The following is a 15,919-nucleotide window of genomic DNA, read 5'->3' on the forward strand; positions in this document are numbered from 1 at the left end:
ATACTGTTCAGCAATAAGGACATACAAGTTGGGGGTTTTAAATGCCTGTTCCCAGTATCTTCTGGTGTTACTTTAGATGTATTTTCTTTTGGGATTCTTCCCATCAGGGAACAGATGGTGATGAATAGTGAGAATGAGATTTCCACTTGCTTTGGAAAAGAAAACTTGTTTAAAATAATGTAGCAATTAGTTGAAACAGTTAAGGTCTAAATCTCTTAACATTTCCTCTTTTTTGATAATTTTTCTTGATATTCTTGGAATAAATATCTTGGAATTTTTGTTTCTATTTATTGATTGATTGATTGATTGTATTTTTCTGAAGTTTGAAACGGGGAGGCAGTCAGATAGACTCCTGCATGCGCCCAACTGGGATCCACCCGGCACGTCTACCAGAGGGCGATGCTCTGCCCATCTGGGGCGTCGCTCTGCTGCAACCAGAGCCATTCTAGCACCTGAGGCAGAGGCCACAGAGCCATCCTCAGTGCCCGGGCCAACTTTGCTCCAATGGAGCCCTGGCTGCAGGAGGAGAAGAGAGAGACAGAGAGGAAGGAGAGGGGGAGGGGTGGAGAAGCAGATGGGCGCTTTTCCTGTGTGCTCTGGCCAGGGATTGAACCCGGGACTCCCGCATGCCAGGCCAACGCTCTACCACTGAGCCAACCGGCCAGGACCTATCTTGGAATTTTTAAATAGAAGGTATTTGGTTCATGATAAGGAAATAGAAAGTTGAAAAATAAGTGCAGAGAAAATTAATGTACACTAATATGCAAATGTTCGCTGAATGTTTTAGAAACCATCTTTAATGAGATATTTACATACAATAAAATCTACCAATTTTAATTGTATATATCAATTGTTTCTTTTTATATGTTTTCTTTCTCTATTATGTTTTCTCTACCTTTCTGAATGTATAAGCATTTTTTTGAAAAATTTTATTGAGGCCCTGGCTGGTTGGCTCAGTGGTAGAGCGTTGGCCTGGTGTGCGGGAGTCCCGGGTTCAATTCCCGGCCAGGGCACACAGGAGAAGCGCCCATCTGCTTCTCCCCCCCTCCCCCCCTGCTTCCTCTCTGTCTCTGTCTTCCCCTCCCGCAGCTGAGGCTCCATTCAAGCAGAGATGGCCCAGGCGCTGAGGATGGCTCCGTGGCTTCTGCCTCAGGCGCTAGAATGGCTCTGGTCGCAACAGAGCAATGTCCCAGATGGGCAGAGTATCACCCCCTGGTGGGCATGCCGGGTGGATCCCGGTCGGGTGCATGCAGGAGTCTGTCTGACTGTCTCTCCCTGTTTCCAGCTTCAGAAAAATACAAAAAAAAAAAAATTATTGATTTTATGGGGGGTACAGGGAATGAGTAGTTGCTTCACTTTAGTTGTTCATTGGTTGGTTGTTGTATGTGCCTTGAATGAGCAATACAGGGGTTTCGAATCAGTGACCTCAGCATTCCAAGTTGGCTCTCTATCCACTGCGCCACCACAAACCAGGCAGGAGCACTTTTTTTTCTTTTCCAAGTGAAAGGAAGGGAGATAGATAGACTACCGCATGCACTGGGATCCATCTGGCAACCCCCATGTGGGGCCATGCTCTCAAATGAGCTATTTTTAGCTCCTGAGACGGGGGCTCCACAGAGCCACCCCAAGAGCACATTTTTAATAGCATTTTTACATCCTCATCTAATATTCTGTTATTTCTGGTGTATTTCTATTGATTGACTTTTCTCCGAGTGGTTTGAATGCCTGGAATGTTTAATGAATATTACATTATTGGGTGCTGTGTTTTGTTGAATTCCTTTTGATAAATTTAGACTTTGTTCTTGGAATCAGTTGGATCCTTTTGAGACTTGCTTTTAAGACTTGTTAGAGTGTGTCCAGAGCAACTTTTTCATGTTGGACTGATTTAACGCCATTACTAGTGGGATACCCTTCTGAGGTTTTTGCATTTTGGTGGGTGAAAATATAAACTTTTGCCAACTCTGTATGAACGCTGGGAATTATTCAGTCTGCTGCCTACTGGTGGGTCTTTCCCCAGCCTCTGACGGTTTCTTCTTGTAGTTCTGCAGATCAGCACTCTGCCAAAGGCTCAAGGGGACCCCTCTGCAGATCCCCGAATTCTCTCTTTGCACCGCCATTCTCTCCTGTTTTCTGCCCAACAAATTTTAGTCACCTTAGCCTCTCCAGCTCTGCCTCTAGTGTCCTCAACTGACCAGACTAGTCTCCCCTCCCTGTGCAGCAGCCTGGGACTTGCTCTGGGCAGTACTAGGACTCGCCACAGGCTCACCTTGTTAGCCGGCTCTAGCAGCACAGTCCTGCACTGCCTGTGGCCCGGTGCCGTAACACAGTTGTTATATGGACTTGGTCCATTTTGTCGTTGTCTATAACAGGAAGGTAATCTGGTCACTGGTATGCTATCATGGCTGGAAGTAGAATTCTCTTCTAAATGCAGAGTAAGCATATATTGCTGTTTCTCAGGGAGAAGTAGGGTACATAGCTCATCATTTCTCAACATACTTAAATATAACTCACTTGAAATGTCTGCTTTTCATTTGTAATATGTATGTCATAATTTAAGTGATTTCTTCAGAGTTCACACTAAGCTAATCTAAACTTGAGTGTTATTCTCTGGTCAACCTGAAATTATTTACATAAAGAGTATTAATTTGGGATTATCTACAGCAAACTTACCTAGAGTAATGGATATGTTACTATTCTAATTCTAAGGAAATGTGTAAGTTATCTGTATTTTTGGTTGATTGATTTCTCTTTTGAACAGTATGATGTTTGTGTTTCTTTAAATATTAATTTGCTGGCTTTCTAATATATATGAGGAAATGACTGCAACCTTTATTACCTGTGAGTATTCGTGGTAAAGACCATGAAACAGTTCTTAGTCTTCTGTGAGCCGATCTTTTGCGCTTAAGCCTTGCTCTCCGTTACAGAACAATCTCCTCCCAGGTTGACCGGCCATAATGTCAGAAATGGGCCAAGCACTTAGAGAAATGTGTGTTTTCATCCATGTGTGTTATAGGGAAGATGAACACGGTGGGATTAAAAATACGGCCATTATCATGGACATGCCATTGCTATCTGGTAGGAGTTTTAGGGAAAGTACTATAAAATCAAACTTTTAAGATGAAAATTGAGGGCTCTAAATGGCTCTATCTCTGGTTGTATGTACAATTTATTAACAGCACAGTTAATTGAAATGAATATTGGAAGTTGAGGGACTGAAATTCTAGTCTCAACTGTGCCACTTATTACTATGTGACTGCAGAACAGTTCACGTTTTGTGAGTGTCTTCTGAGCTATAAAATGAAAGTGGAAAATTAATATCTCGTCTACTGTAAAAGGATGGTAGAGTGTTAAATGAGATGGTATTGATGGAAGTGTTTGAGGACGTTCAAGTGCAGTGGAAATATTAGTTGTACATATTGTACATTATGAAATCTGCTGTCAACACCCAGGATAACAGAATACAAAGCAAGATGTGTTTATGTTTCATACAGCTTGCTGTGCAAGAATATCTATATTGGAAGTGAAGAAACAAACCGTAGGACTAATTAATAGAATGGAGATAGAGGAGATTGCTGTCTTTCTTAGTTTTTTTTCTTAGTATTCTCTTGTTTCTTCCCCATGTGTTTCCAGGCAAAGAGTGTATACAGCAGCTAGCTGAGAACACCAGGTACTTCCGGAGACGTCTGAAGGAGATGGGCTTCATCATCTATGGAAATGAGGATTCTCCGGTGGTGCCTTTGATGCTCTACATGCCGGCCAAAATCGGGTACGTTCTGCTGCAGGTACAGCCTGGTCTCTAGACTTAAGGTTTCCGTGCTGTGTGGCTGAAGTTATTGATTTTGTCAGGGAAAACTGTCTCGGCATCATTATGTTGACCTTTATTTGCTAGATGTGCCATAGGTTAGTCGGTTCCAATTTGTAAAACATGTTCACTTGTTCATCTTTCATTAAACAAACATTTGAGCTAATGCACTCTCCTAGTGGGATTGAGATAAACCAGCAAACAAAACCCCCAAATAAAAATCTCTCTCCCACAGAACTTACGTTCTAGTGAGGCAAGAGTCAGACAAATGCAGTAAATAAGTAAATTATGTCATATGTTAGAATGTGTTTAGTGCTCTGGGAAATAGCAGATATGGGGGGACTGAGTGTGTCCTTTGCATGGGCGGTTGACAGTATGAAATGGGGTGGTCAGGGTGAGCCGCAGTGGGAAGGGAAGATGACACCTGAACTTAAAAGGAGCTGAGAGAGTTAGCCACTTGGAGAAAGAAGTGTTTGTGCAAAGGCCGTAAGGCAGGAACATGCTTGGCCTACAGAAGAATAGCGAGGAGTTCAGTGGAGCTGAAGTGTAGTGCCCAAGGCTAGTGAGCTGTGAGGGCAGGGCATGCTGTTGCAGTTATCAGATGGGCGGATTGCACCAGCTAATTTGACTTGAGCATGGCATATATAATGCAAAGTCTTGTCCCGGAAAAGCTTCCAGTGTATAACAAAACCAGAAGCCATTTGAAAAGCAAATATGAAGTGAACTAGAAAAATTATTTGCAACATAATTACATACAAAATTTCACTGGAGATATAAAATAATTCGGATTTGCAAGTTTTGACTGGATCTTAAATATAAAATATATTAAGGTTTAATTGAAGTCATTAAGAAACAAGTATTTTAATTCATCTTTGAATCCCCAGTGCCCACCACAGTCCCTGGTTTCCAAAGACCACTCAGTAAACGTTTGTTAAAGTGAATCAGAGAAAAATATAAGATAAAAATAACTTGAATGAGAGGGAAAATTCAGATTCCCATAGAGGGGCTGGGGCAGAATTGGAAGAAAGCCTGGGCAGTTCGGGAGCCTGAGCTGAAGGTGCAGGCACGCAGGCCCCTTGTGTGGTGCAGCGAGTACATCAGAGACGATGTACTGGGACCGGAGGGCGTGGGAAAAGCCGGTGCTGATGTCTTTAGTTACTAATGTAACTAAAACGTGTGAGATTTTAAATTTTTCAAACAGCTATGGGAAAAGTCAAAAAGGAATAAGGTAAGTCAAAAGCAGAAAAGACAAACATGTAACAAAGAAAAGAGTAAATGTAACAAAATGTACATAAAAGTTAGAACTGTTACTGAGACAAGATACAGTAGCAAAGTAAAGTCACATGCCACTAATTTGCCTTGGGGTGGAGGGTTAGCCGAGAACCGGGTGCTCCAGCAGCTGAAGCCTGGGTGTGATGTGCTGGCTTCACAAACACAAGGAAACCTGAAATCCAAAGGCAGCTTGAGGCCCGAGTCAGTCAGAGCAGTGCCCGGTACGGGGTCAGTCTGGCTGGCCACTCCGCGGAAGAGAGATGTCTGGGGTGCGAAAGAGCCTCTGCGTGCTCACAGTCTGCAGAATGTTCTCAGCCGCCAAGCCTAACATCTCAAGGACCAGGTTTTCAACTCGAGCTCATTTTGAAGCCTCTGAACCACTGTTACATGTCTGGGACACTTTGAGACCACAATTGCAAATTACTTTAGGCAAGCCCTATTAAAAATTGATCTCTGCCAACTGTATTCTTGCACCTTGTGAAGGAAACCATTTGGGAGACAACCACTTCAAGAGTGAATAAAAGAAGTCTTTGTGAACTGTCCGTTTTAACTTTAAGGGAGTTAGAGGAAATTCCTAGTAGAAGTCTCCGGTGCCTGTCACTCAGGAGTTGAGATCACTCAGCACTGCAAGCCCTTTGTACTGTGTGCTTTATGACTCTTGTTGGTTTCTTTCCCTCGTTCTCCTCGGCAGTGCCTTTGGACGGGAGATGCTCAAGAGGAACGTCGGAGTGGTTGTGGTGGGCTTTCCTGCCACCCCAATTATTGAGTCCAGAGCCCGGTTTTGCCTGTCAGCAGCTCATACCAAAGACATTCTTGATACTGTAAGTAGACACATTAACCTTGATATAAATATACTTTACACTAAGAAGGCCTGATGATCCGATGAAATTAATCATCTGTTGACCCTCATGTTCTTTGAGCACCTAAGATATGTGTTTATAGAGGGAATATACAATGCTGTTTAAACATTATTAGTTACCAAAAAGAAGAAGAAGAAGAAAAGCAAAGCTGTTAGCGTCCCCCACCAGACCCTGTGCGATCGTCAGGGCTCAGGGGAATTTTCCGGCTTCATCTTGTTCCACTATCCCTCATTATGGTCACTGCACCTGCACAGTTCTCCTTCTATCCTAGCCGTTTCTACTGTAGACTTTCTTGCATGTTTTTCAGTCTGTAGGTTTCTCTCTTGAGCCTTCTCTTCCTCTGCCCTGCTCACTCCTCACTCTTCCCCTCCCCTTCGAGGAACCCTGCTCAGGGGTGTTTCCCAACCCTCTGGCTCGATGTTTCCTTGGAACCCTGCTTTCCCCTTTAAATAAGTATTGCTTTCTGGGAGTTTATAAGTCTTTAAAACTATTTGCATAAAGTTCATTGGAGAGCTACTGATCCTAAAGAATCATTATAATTGACATTTTATATTTCCAAACAGCTGAGGATTGATTTTTTTTCCTAGTTCTACAAATATATTCTTAGTCACGTTTGAGCTCTGTGACATTGAAATCAGTTTATCAATACTAGCTTATTTTTTTGAGGGTATGTGTATTAAAGCTGGAGACAATGAAACAGGAAGGGCTTAGGCCAGAAGCAGCAGCAGAAAGGCCTAGGAGATACTGTTGGACTCTCTAGAACCTTATGGGAAAGAAAGGAGCCTGCCCTGCACTGGAAAGTCAGAGAGAGGGAGTCTTGGAGGCAGGTTCGGGGGGAGATGGGACGAGCTGCCGCTGCCGTTGCTCCCAGGTTGCAGGTCTCCCGGGAGCCGTGGAGTTTGGGAGTGCACACCTGTGGGGGAGAAAGTAGTGCGCATGCTCCCAGAAGGGAAAGCATACAGCTCTCCTTTTTAAAATTTTTTGATTATGCCTTTCAGATGTTTTTTTCAATAGATTTTCCCATTTCTCAAAAGTCTTACTGGTGGATTTCTGCATTGGCTTTTTTATTTTAACCCAGTGGTACCAGCTTTTCACCCATTCTACTTTATTTGGATGTTTAGGAGTTTTAACATGCCTTTGAAAAAATATTAGTGTGTGAGCCTGCCTCTGGTGGTGGCTCAGTGGATAGAGCATTGACCTGGGACACTGAGTTCCAGGTTCAAAACCCCAAGGTCACTGGCCAGACTCATCTGGCTTGAGTACAGGCTCACCAGCATGAGTATGAGGTTGCTGGCTTGAGCGTGGGATTATAGACACGATCCCATGGTCGCTGGCTTGAGCAAGGGGTCACTGGCTCGGCTGGAAGCTCCTGGTCCACATATGAAAAGTAATCAGTGAACAGCTAAAGTGATGCAACTGAAGGTTGATGCTTCTTATCTTCCTTCCTCTTACCTGTCAGTCTCAAAAAAAAAAAAAAAATCTGGGCCCTGGCCAGTTGGCTCAGCGGTAGAGCATCGGCCTGGCGTGCGGGGGACCCAGGTTCGATTCCCGGCCAGGGCACATAGGGGAAGCGCCCATTTGCTTCTCCACCCCCACCCCCTCCTTCCTCTCTGTCTCTCTCTTCCCCTCCCGCAACCAAGGCTCCATTGGAGCAAGGATGGCCCAGGCGCTGGGGATGGCTCCTTGGCCTCTGCCCCAGGCGTTAGAGTGGCTCTGGTCGCGACTGAGCGACGCCCCGGAGGGGCAGAGCGTTGCCCCTGGTGGGCGTGCCGGGTGGATCCCGGTCGGGCGCATGCGGGAGTCTGTCTGACTGTCTCTCCCCGTTTCCAGCTTCAGAAAAATACAAAAAAAAAAAAAAAAAATCTGTGTGTGATAAGCAGTGGCTATAGGAATACATTATGTCTTCTTTCTAACAACAGCTTTGACTGCTGAGAACTGTACAGATTCATGAAACAATGTAGATGTAACCAGGTATCTAAGCAGATTTCGGTTGTCAACAACTAGGCAGACTCCTAGTACCAGAAAGTAGATAGGTGGTTATCAGAGCTTGGGGAGAGAGGGATGAGGATTGATTGATATGAGTATGGGGTTTCTTTTTAGAGGTGCTATACCTTAAAAGTAGATAGTTCTACAATCCTGAGAAGCATTGACTTGTACACTTTAAAAAGGTGAATTTTGTGGTGTATGAATTGTATCTCATTAAAGTGTTATTTTTAAAAATGAGAAGGGCAGGACTGTTGGCTCAAGGGCTCAGCTGTCCTAAAATACTCTTTTACTAAAGGACCACACTCAACCCTCCACTTAACACTTTTCCCTAAGAACCCCATCTTACCCTGTGATCCAGAGGTTCAGTGTAGCTGTCAAGAAATGGTGGTCCTGGTCCTGGTTTCTTATTTCTAGTCTAACCAGGTAACTCCATATAATGGCCAGCAGTTTCTAGTTAAATTTTATTTTTATGTAAATAAAACTTACTCATCTGAAATATTTGGTATGGGATCAGAGGAAATGTTATCTAGATTCTTTTGGGCTACAATGGGTTTATTTCTGTCTCTATTCATTTTCTTTTTTATGTTGATGAAAAAATAAGTTCTTCTGAAGTCAGAGTTCATAAATGTCCTTTACTCTGTGATCTTCGTAAGTTGTGTGTTGTTTTAAATTAATGAATCCTATATCAGAGGTCAGGAGCACAAATGGCTAATGGGTTCTCCCAGCTGAGATTCAGCCGTAAATTGTTTCCATGTGGAGCTTTCAATTAAACCTCTTCTCAGAGGTCCCACTGTTCTGATAGCATATTGAAGGTCAGCCCCTGTTTGCTTATATTTTTCACATTTAGAGTAAAGAATATTTTATCTTATGCAAGAATAAATAGGGAATACAATTTAATTGATTTTTTTTTCTTCTCTACAAACACTGATTTTTAAAAGTTAAGGACAGCCTGACCAGGTGGTAGCACAGGGGATACAATGTCAACCTGGGATGCTGAGGACCCAGGTTTGAAACCGCTAGGTCACTGGCTTGAGCTTGGGCTCACCAGCTTGAGCATGGGGTCATTGACATGACCCCATGGTTGCTGGCTTGAAGTCCAAGGTCACTGGCTCAGCTGGAGCCCCTGGGTCAAGGCACATATGAGAAGCAACCAAACACTGGAGTGCCGCAGCTACGAGTTGATGCTTTTTATCTCGCTTCATTCCTATCTGTCCCTTTCTCTCCCTCTCCCTCTCCCTCTCTCCCTCTCTCTCTCTCTCCCTCTCTCCCTCTCTCCCTCTCTCCCTCTCGAATGAATGAATGAATGTTAAGAACAGGGCCTAACTGTGGTGCTCAGTAGATAGAGCATCGGCCTGGGACCTGGAATGCTGAGGTCCCAGGTTCAAACCTCCGAGTTCATTGACTGAGTGTGGGCTCCTCTGGCTTGAGCATGGGATCATCAACATGATCCCAAGATCACTTGCTGTCTTGAGTCCAAGGTCACTGGCTTGAGCAAGAGGTAATTAGTTTGGCTTGAGCACCCTCCTTTCTGCCCCCTGCACCCCCCAGCCCACCCCCCCAGTCAAGGCACATATGAAAAGCAATCAGTGAACAACTAAAGTGACACAACTATGGGTTGATGCTTCTCATCTCTCCCTTCCTGTCTGTCTCTAAAAAATAAAATTAAAATTAAAAAATAAAAATTAAGTACAAGTTTGAGCAGCTGAAACCTATATAATTTTGTTAACCAGTATCACCCCAATAAATTCACTTAAAAAGGTAAGAAGAGGGACATGTGTCTTTTTACTAATGAGCTGATTTCTTTTTCTGAAAAGGTGTACATTACCATATGGAATTACAACCATAAGAGTGGACAGATTTCTGTGCTGTGATGGGAATTTGGAGAGTTACAGGGCTTCTGCTTTCCTCCTTACTGTTTTCCTGTCTAACGAGGTAGCAGTATAGGTAGAGCCACTGTCTCCAAAGCCAGGGCTCCTTCTCCCCAGACTTGTTTCTAGACCCGCTGGGTCACATCCACAGGTGTCTGGAGAGGGATAACAGGGCTGGAGAGCTGCCGTGAATGGAAAAGGCATTCTTTGATGTGCGCTAGCTGCTTTATTAGGAAGCCTCAGAACCTAGTATTCAAACAGTTTTGGTGTCTTCCTTGGATTTCCAAAAGGTATCTAAGGCTTAGAGTTCTCCTATCTTTCCTTTTTTTTTCTGAGAAATTCTGAATACGTGTCTTTTTCCTATGTTGAAAGCCTCGACACCGACTCTGTGTCTGCTGCCCTTTGGAAAGGTTAACACGGAGAGCAGACTGTGACTCATACTTCACTGTAGGTGTGTTACAGGTCAAGAACTACTTATTTATTTATTTAGTACATATCAGAAACCATGCTCGGATTGCCTCTACCAAGTAGGACTGGTGCAGCAATCAGGAAGACACTGTGTATCATAACTAGGTTTAGTGTTTGAGTTTTTATAAGAAACATTTTTTCTTTGAAAAGTAAAGGGCTAATTTTATAGCAAACAAAGTTTATACTAAAAATATCAGAGTTTTGATGGGAAGACAAGGTAGAGATGATCTATCTCTTTTTTTAAAAAATGTTTATTTTACTGATTTTAGAGAAAGAGGAAGGGGGAGAGAGAGAGAGAGACAGGACAGGAACATTGATCTGTTCCTATATGTCCCTTGACCAGAGAGCGAACCAGCAGCCTCCGTGCTCTGGCACGATGCTCTAGCCAACCGAGCTATCTGGCCAGGGCGAGAAGGTCTTTCCAGGTTAGGATGGAGAGATTAGACCCCTGGCTCTGTCCTTTCCTTGCTGCTCCCTCCCTGCAGCCCATCCATTACTCACAGTCTCCTCCTCCTGGCTCCCTCTTCCCTCCTGAGTCTGTGCAGCAGTCCACTCTGGGGACTGTGTCCATCTGGCATCTAGGAAGCATCTCAGTGCAGACTTCTCATCCGTTTCCTAAAGTGTGATCATGGAAAGAGCAAGTACTGAAGCAGAAAAGCAGGGATGACAAATTGTGGCCAGCCTGGCAAGTGCAGGCCAGGGTACATGTTCCTCTTGCTGCCAAGCATGACGTGCTTTGATGAACTATACCCTTGATCCAGCATACCGGCTCTTCACAGCCCTTTGTTCGCGGTCAGTCTGACGTCCTTGCTCAGAAAGCAGCTCTTTCGGCAGCTGTACTGGAGTCCACTCAGAGCAGCTGTGCTAGGCACGAAGGGTCCCGCCAGAGGGTAACCCACTGTGATTGTTTTTAGAAAAATAAAGCACCAGCATGCCTGTGTCCCACTGGCTCTGACTCACCTCTGTCTGTCGCACCTTTTTTCCAGGCTTTAAAGGAGATAGATGAAGTCGGGGACCTATTGCAGCTGAAGTATTCCCGTCATCGGTTGGTACCTCTGCTGGACAGGCCGTTTGATGAGACTACATATGAAGAAACAGAAGACTGAGCCTTTTTGGTGCTCCCTTAAAGAAACTCCCTCGCCCAGGACAGTGTGTGGCCTTTCTGAGCCAGTTCCAGGAACCACATTTCTGTGGCCGTCACATGTGAAGACGTTTCCTCCACTGTTGACGGTGGTCACCTGCACTCTAAATGGCATTTTGTAAATAGTTAAAAAAATGCTTCAGATCTTCCTTTGCTACATTTCACCTTTTAAAAAAGGTGACTCACTTTGCTTTTTTGTCCATTAAAGAAATGTTTTATTTTATAACTATTCTACTTGTGAACTCACACTGAGCCCAGCCTGTCTGCTAGCCACGCGGGCCATGACCCTCCCCCAGGCAGCCCGCAGACATGGGCCCGTCCACAGCTCTGCTGGCCCCGGCGCCACAGCCTCGAGACTCCCCCAGGCAGCCCGCAGACATGGGCCCGTCCACAGCTCTGCTGGCCCCGGCGCCACAGCCTCGAGACTCCCCCAGGCAGCCCGCAGGCATGGGCCCGTCCACAGCTCTGCTGGCCCCGGCGCCACAGCCTCGAGACGCACCTGGCCCACCTCCCTAGGGAGCAAGTGCCTTCCACTTACTTCCACTCCCCGTCTCGGAGGTCGCCAGCCTTGGATTCCTTCTTTAACCTGTCGAGGAATCAACCAAAGTGTTCTCCGTTTATATTAAGGTTAGCCCTTTAAGAGAAACAGTAAGCACTAACTGAAGTTCCCCCTCGTGGTGTAACTACCCCGGTCTGGAGCCTCCCACGGCTTGGTCTTGTTCCATTTTCTGGGAGGAATAGGATTTCTTCTTCACCATCAAATATTTCTTTCATGATGGTCACTGTCGAAGGGTATGTCCAATTTCTGGATTCTTCCCAAGCTCTAACCTAACAGCCTCGCCCCTATTTAGGACAGTTAAATTGTGTTAACAGCAACTACATCCCACCCTGATCAGAGCTCTGTGGTCAAGCTGACTCACACTTCAGTTTTGTGTATGAAGCTGCTCGTGGAGGGAACGTGCCCTCCTGCTGGGTGAGGGCAGGAGCAGCACGGAGAAGACTGTTTTCAGAGAACATCTGTGGTTTGCTTCTTAATTGCTTTCTGCTTTTCAAAATTATGACAGCCTCTGCCTGGGTCTGGGTCCAGATTAGGATTTAAACTGATAAAGGAAATTGGTAAATCCTCTGCTCAGAAATCACTTGTCATGTTTCTGTTTAAGGATTAAGGTTATTAACTTACCCTTTTTAGAAGCTGACCCATTTAGATGTTATTGTTTGAGTGCTAGTTCTCTTTATTTTTGATGTCCTAAAACAATTCTAACCTGACATTGGGGGTTTAAGATCTCCCTTGCCTTCAGTTCTCTTCTTTTTTCCCCCCCTTTCTTTCTTTCTTTTAATTAAAGAAATTCTGAACCTTTATCTCTTTGCCAAACTGGGATCCTCTATCTTGAGTCTTGTTTTCATCCCAAGGAAAGGGGACTTCTTTCCGAGAGCTTTATACTGCTTGACCAAAGAACAAATCTGAACAGCACCGTGTTAAACTTCCTATTTCTATTTTCTGTTAACCAAAGCTTAGGTGAAAAGAACTCTTGACTGTATACGCAAGATCAGCTTGTCTCCGTAGCCATCAGGTATTACAGGAAAGGATTGGGAACAGAATGGAAAAGAATTCTGTCAAAGCATTTTTGCACATCTGTTTTTGAAACTACTCCTTTTACTGGTCAGAATTCTCAGCCCAGACTGTCTTGGGCATCTTATCATCCACTGTGCTGTGTTTGTACCAGTCCCATGTAGTGGAGGATATAAACAATATTATTGTTTGTGAAGTTTTGTTTTCATGTCGTAAGTTATCTTTGGTCACTCTCAGCATCTGAGAACTTTTAAGCCTTTAAAATATTCCAAGGTTCCATTTTACTTTTTAAAGAATAGCAAAGGGTGAATAAAAGAACCCAGCAGATAATGCAGGGACCATACTTCACATGTGCAAGTTGCAGTAAGAAAGAAATCGTGGTAACCAGGTAACTAATCCTATAAGGTCAAGTGCATTGCTACCGTTTCCTGCACTAGCTCCTCAGCACAGAGCCCCACCGGAGTACCAGATGGCTTTTGCCCTGCAGTTACTATGTAATGGTAGGGTTTGCAAAAGTCACAAACATTAAGCAATGGACTTACCAGCTAGTCTTTTTATTTTGGCTTGTGTGAATTCACTGCAATATAAAATATCAGTACTGTGGGCATTTCAAAAATTATATATCACTTTTCTGCCACAGTTATTTCAAGATAAATGTAGTTAAATTACAGGTTTATTTTGAAGAGACAAATGTCCTGTGATCTGTTCAGGACCTCTACTTCCTAGAGGACAAAACATTATACACAATGATTGTCTCTCTAGGGTTCAGTAACAGAACAAGTATCTTTATTTAACCAAGCACTAGGGGAATACAAATGGATATAAATACAGTCATTGGGAATGAACAGAAATCTAGGACTGTAAGTATTGTTTAGTACTTGGTTTAACAGCTTGATTCAAGAATCTAATGGGATCCAAACCAATGACTACCAAAGCTGAGTCAGTCCAGGTGGGGCTAATCCTTCTCCTGTGTTCTCATCCCTCTTTATGTAGCCTTGCCTTGATCCAGTTCAGGTTTATAAGACCTTTTCCTGCAGATCACGTCAGAAACCAGGAACTCTATAACGAAGGGATGGAGATCTAAACCCACACACAGAACGGAGCAAGTGGCAGATGACCCTCCCACCTTTACTCCTAATGTGATGTACATTCTGAAGCAAGGAACTGTGGGAATGTCTGGGGGCTTTGGGACACTTGACTTTTTGCTTTGCTTTGGAAAATTTCTTCTTTTTTATAAAACAGTCTATTCTCCAGAACCCCAGAGTACTACTTACTTGTTTGAAGAACTCAGCATCTTAGCCCGTTAGTCACTATCTTAAACTTTGATGATAGGGTGAAGATTTCATGTGGTCAGACACACTTCTTCCTCGTGTGGTCATCACGTAAGGTGAACAAGTATCCTACACCACTCCTGGGGGCTGTGTGTTTGCCTAATACCCTTTCAGAGGCCAAGGAAGTAAATAGTCTTCCAGTGATTTGTCCCTATAATCCCTCCCTCCTGTATTTGGCTTTTCTTTCTTTCTGTACCTTCCAGTTCTTGATTTTTAGAATTCCAGCTCCAGAGAAAATCGGTCTATGGTGGTGCTGTGTTTGGACGGTCGCTAGATCAGGCTCTCTGTTCTTGCACACTCAGCCTTACATTTCAAGAGGAGATGAAGAACTTCCCTACTTGAGGGAGCCTGTCTAGCTGAATTCTGCAGTGTGTAATACACTTCACTTCCTTCCTGTTAGTGAAAACCAGGAGGGAGAATGGCTTCCTGGTTTCTCAGAGAAGGGAAATAAAGTGATATCTACTACTACCTCCCTGTTTCTCCCCTCTCCCACCGCCCTTTCCAAATGAATGAGGATCTCTGCCCCTGGTCACACTGGATTAGGCAGTAGCACGGAACTTCTAGTAATGCCACAGGCAGTGAAGGCAAAGACTTTGGGTAATTCTTGTTTTAAGAATTTGTAGCGATGTAGCAAAACCACCTACAGAAAGTTAAATACAATTGACTATCACTTTGTTCTCTTGTGCAAAGAATTGATGGCCCTGGCCAGTTGGCTCAGTGGTAGAGCATTGGCCTGGCATGTGGAAGTCCCCAGTTTGATTCCCAGTCAGCGTACGTAAGAGAAGCAACCATCTGCTTCTCCACCCCTCCACCCCCCTTTGCTCCCTCTCTCTCTCACTCTTCCCCTCCTGCAGCATGGCTTGAATGGTCGAGCGTGGCCCTGGGCACTGAGGATGGCTCCATGGTCTCTCCTCAGGTGCTAAAATAATTTGGTTGCTGAGCAACAGAGCAGTGGCCCCAGATGGGCAGAGCATCCCCCAGTAGGGGTCTTGCTGGGTGAATCCCAGTTGGGGTGCATGCTGGAGTCTGTCTCTCTGCCTCCCCGCCTCTCAATTAAAAAAAAAATACTGTGTCCTAATTCCCAGGGTGTCTTTTTTTAATATAACCCATGTGGTTAGGGAGGGGGGAAAGTGGTGGTTTTCCTTGTCTCTCTTCTTGAAGATCAAGAAGAACTATTGAGATGTCAGGTGGGTGAAATCAGGATAGCCCACAGGGATTGTGAAGGAGGGGTTATGAAAAGCAAAGGATTCATGGCTCTTGAGCAGCCTTTTGCTTAAATGCAGCCCCAGAACCTATACATGTGCTGCTACCAGTTTATCATGGAAGCTCACTGCCCAGCAGGCATCTCGATCCATTAAGCCAGTTAGTCAAAATGCCTTCCATGTGGAGAAAAGCATGTCCATTCTCCAGCTTTATCCTCCTGATATGTAGGATCCAGGCTCCTACCCAATTGCCTTGTTCCCAGAGGCTGAATTATAAGGCTGGTTGCCTGCCTTATCATACTGACGAAATGCTAGGACTAGACAGTGATCCTTTTTCTTTTAATTGTATAAAAAGTGCTGTTGCCCCTTTTGTTGTTTCCAGTGACCTGTATGCCAAGCATCTTTGCTATGGATTGAGT

General features: G+C 44.3%; 2 protein-coding genes across 2 annotated transcripts in view; both read left to right on the forward strand.

Moving 5' to 3' along the window:
* Positions 1-12,756, forward strand: part of SPTLC2 (serine palmitoyltransferase long chain base subunit 2) — a 105,005-nt gene extending 92,249 nt beyond the window's left edge. Inside the window, exons 10-12 of the mRNA XM_066278315.1 lie at positions 3,631-3,766; positions 5,766-5,895; positions 11,243-12,756. Of these exons, the coding sequence (XP_066134412.1) occupies positions 3,631-3,766; positions 5,766-5,895; positions 11,243-11,362 (386 nt within the window). The 3' untranslated portion in view covers positions 11,363-12,756. The remainder of the gene's footprint in view (positions 1-3,630; positions 3,767-5,765; positions 5,896-11,242) is intronic.
* ISM2 (isthmin 2) overlaps positions 12,173-15,919 on the forward strand; it is a 34,235-nt gene continuing 30,488 nt past the window's right edge. Inside the window, exon 1 of the mRNA XM_066276670.1 lies at positions 12,173-12,189. Coding sequence (XP_066132767.1) covers positions 12,173-12,189 — 17 coding nt within the window. The remainder of the gene's footprint in view (positions 12,190-15,919) is intronic.

This window comes from Saccopteryx bilineata, chromosome 4, assembly GCF_036850765.1.
Source record: "Saccopteryx bilineata isolate mSacBil1 chromosome 4, mSacBil1_pri_phased_curated, whole genome shotgun sequence".
Lineage (NCBI taxonomy): Eukaryota > Metazoa > Chordata > Mammalia > Chiroptera > Emballonuridae > Saccopteryx > Saccopteryx bilineata.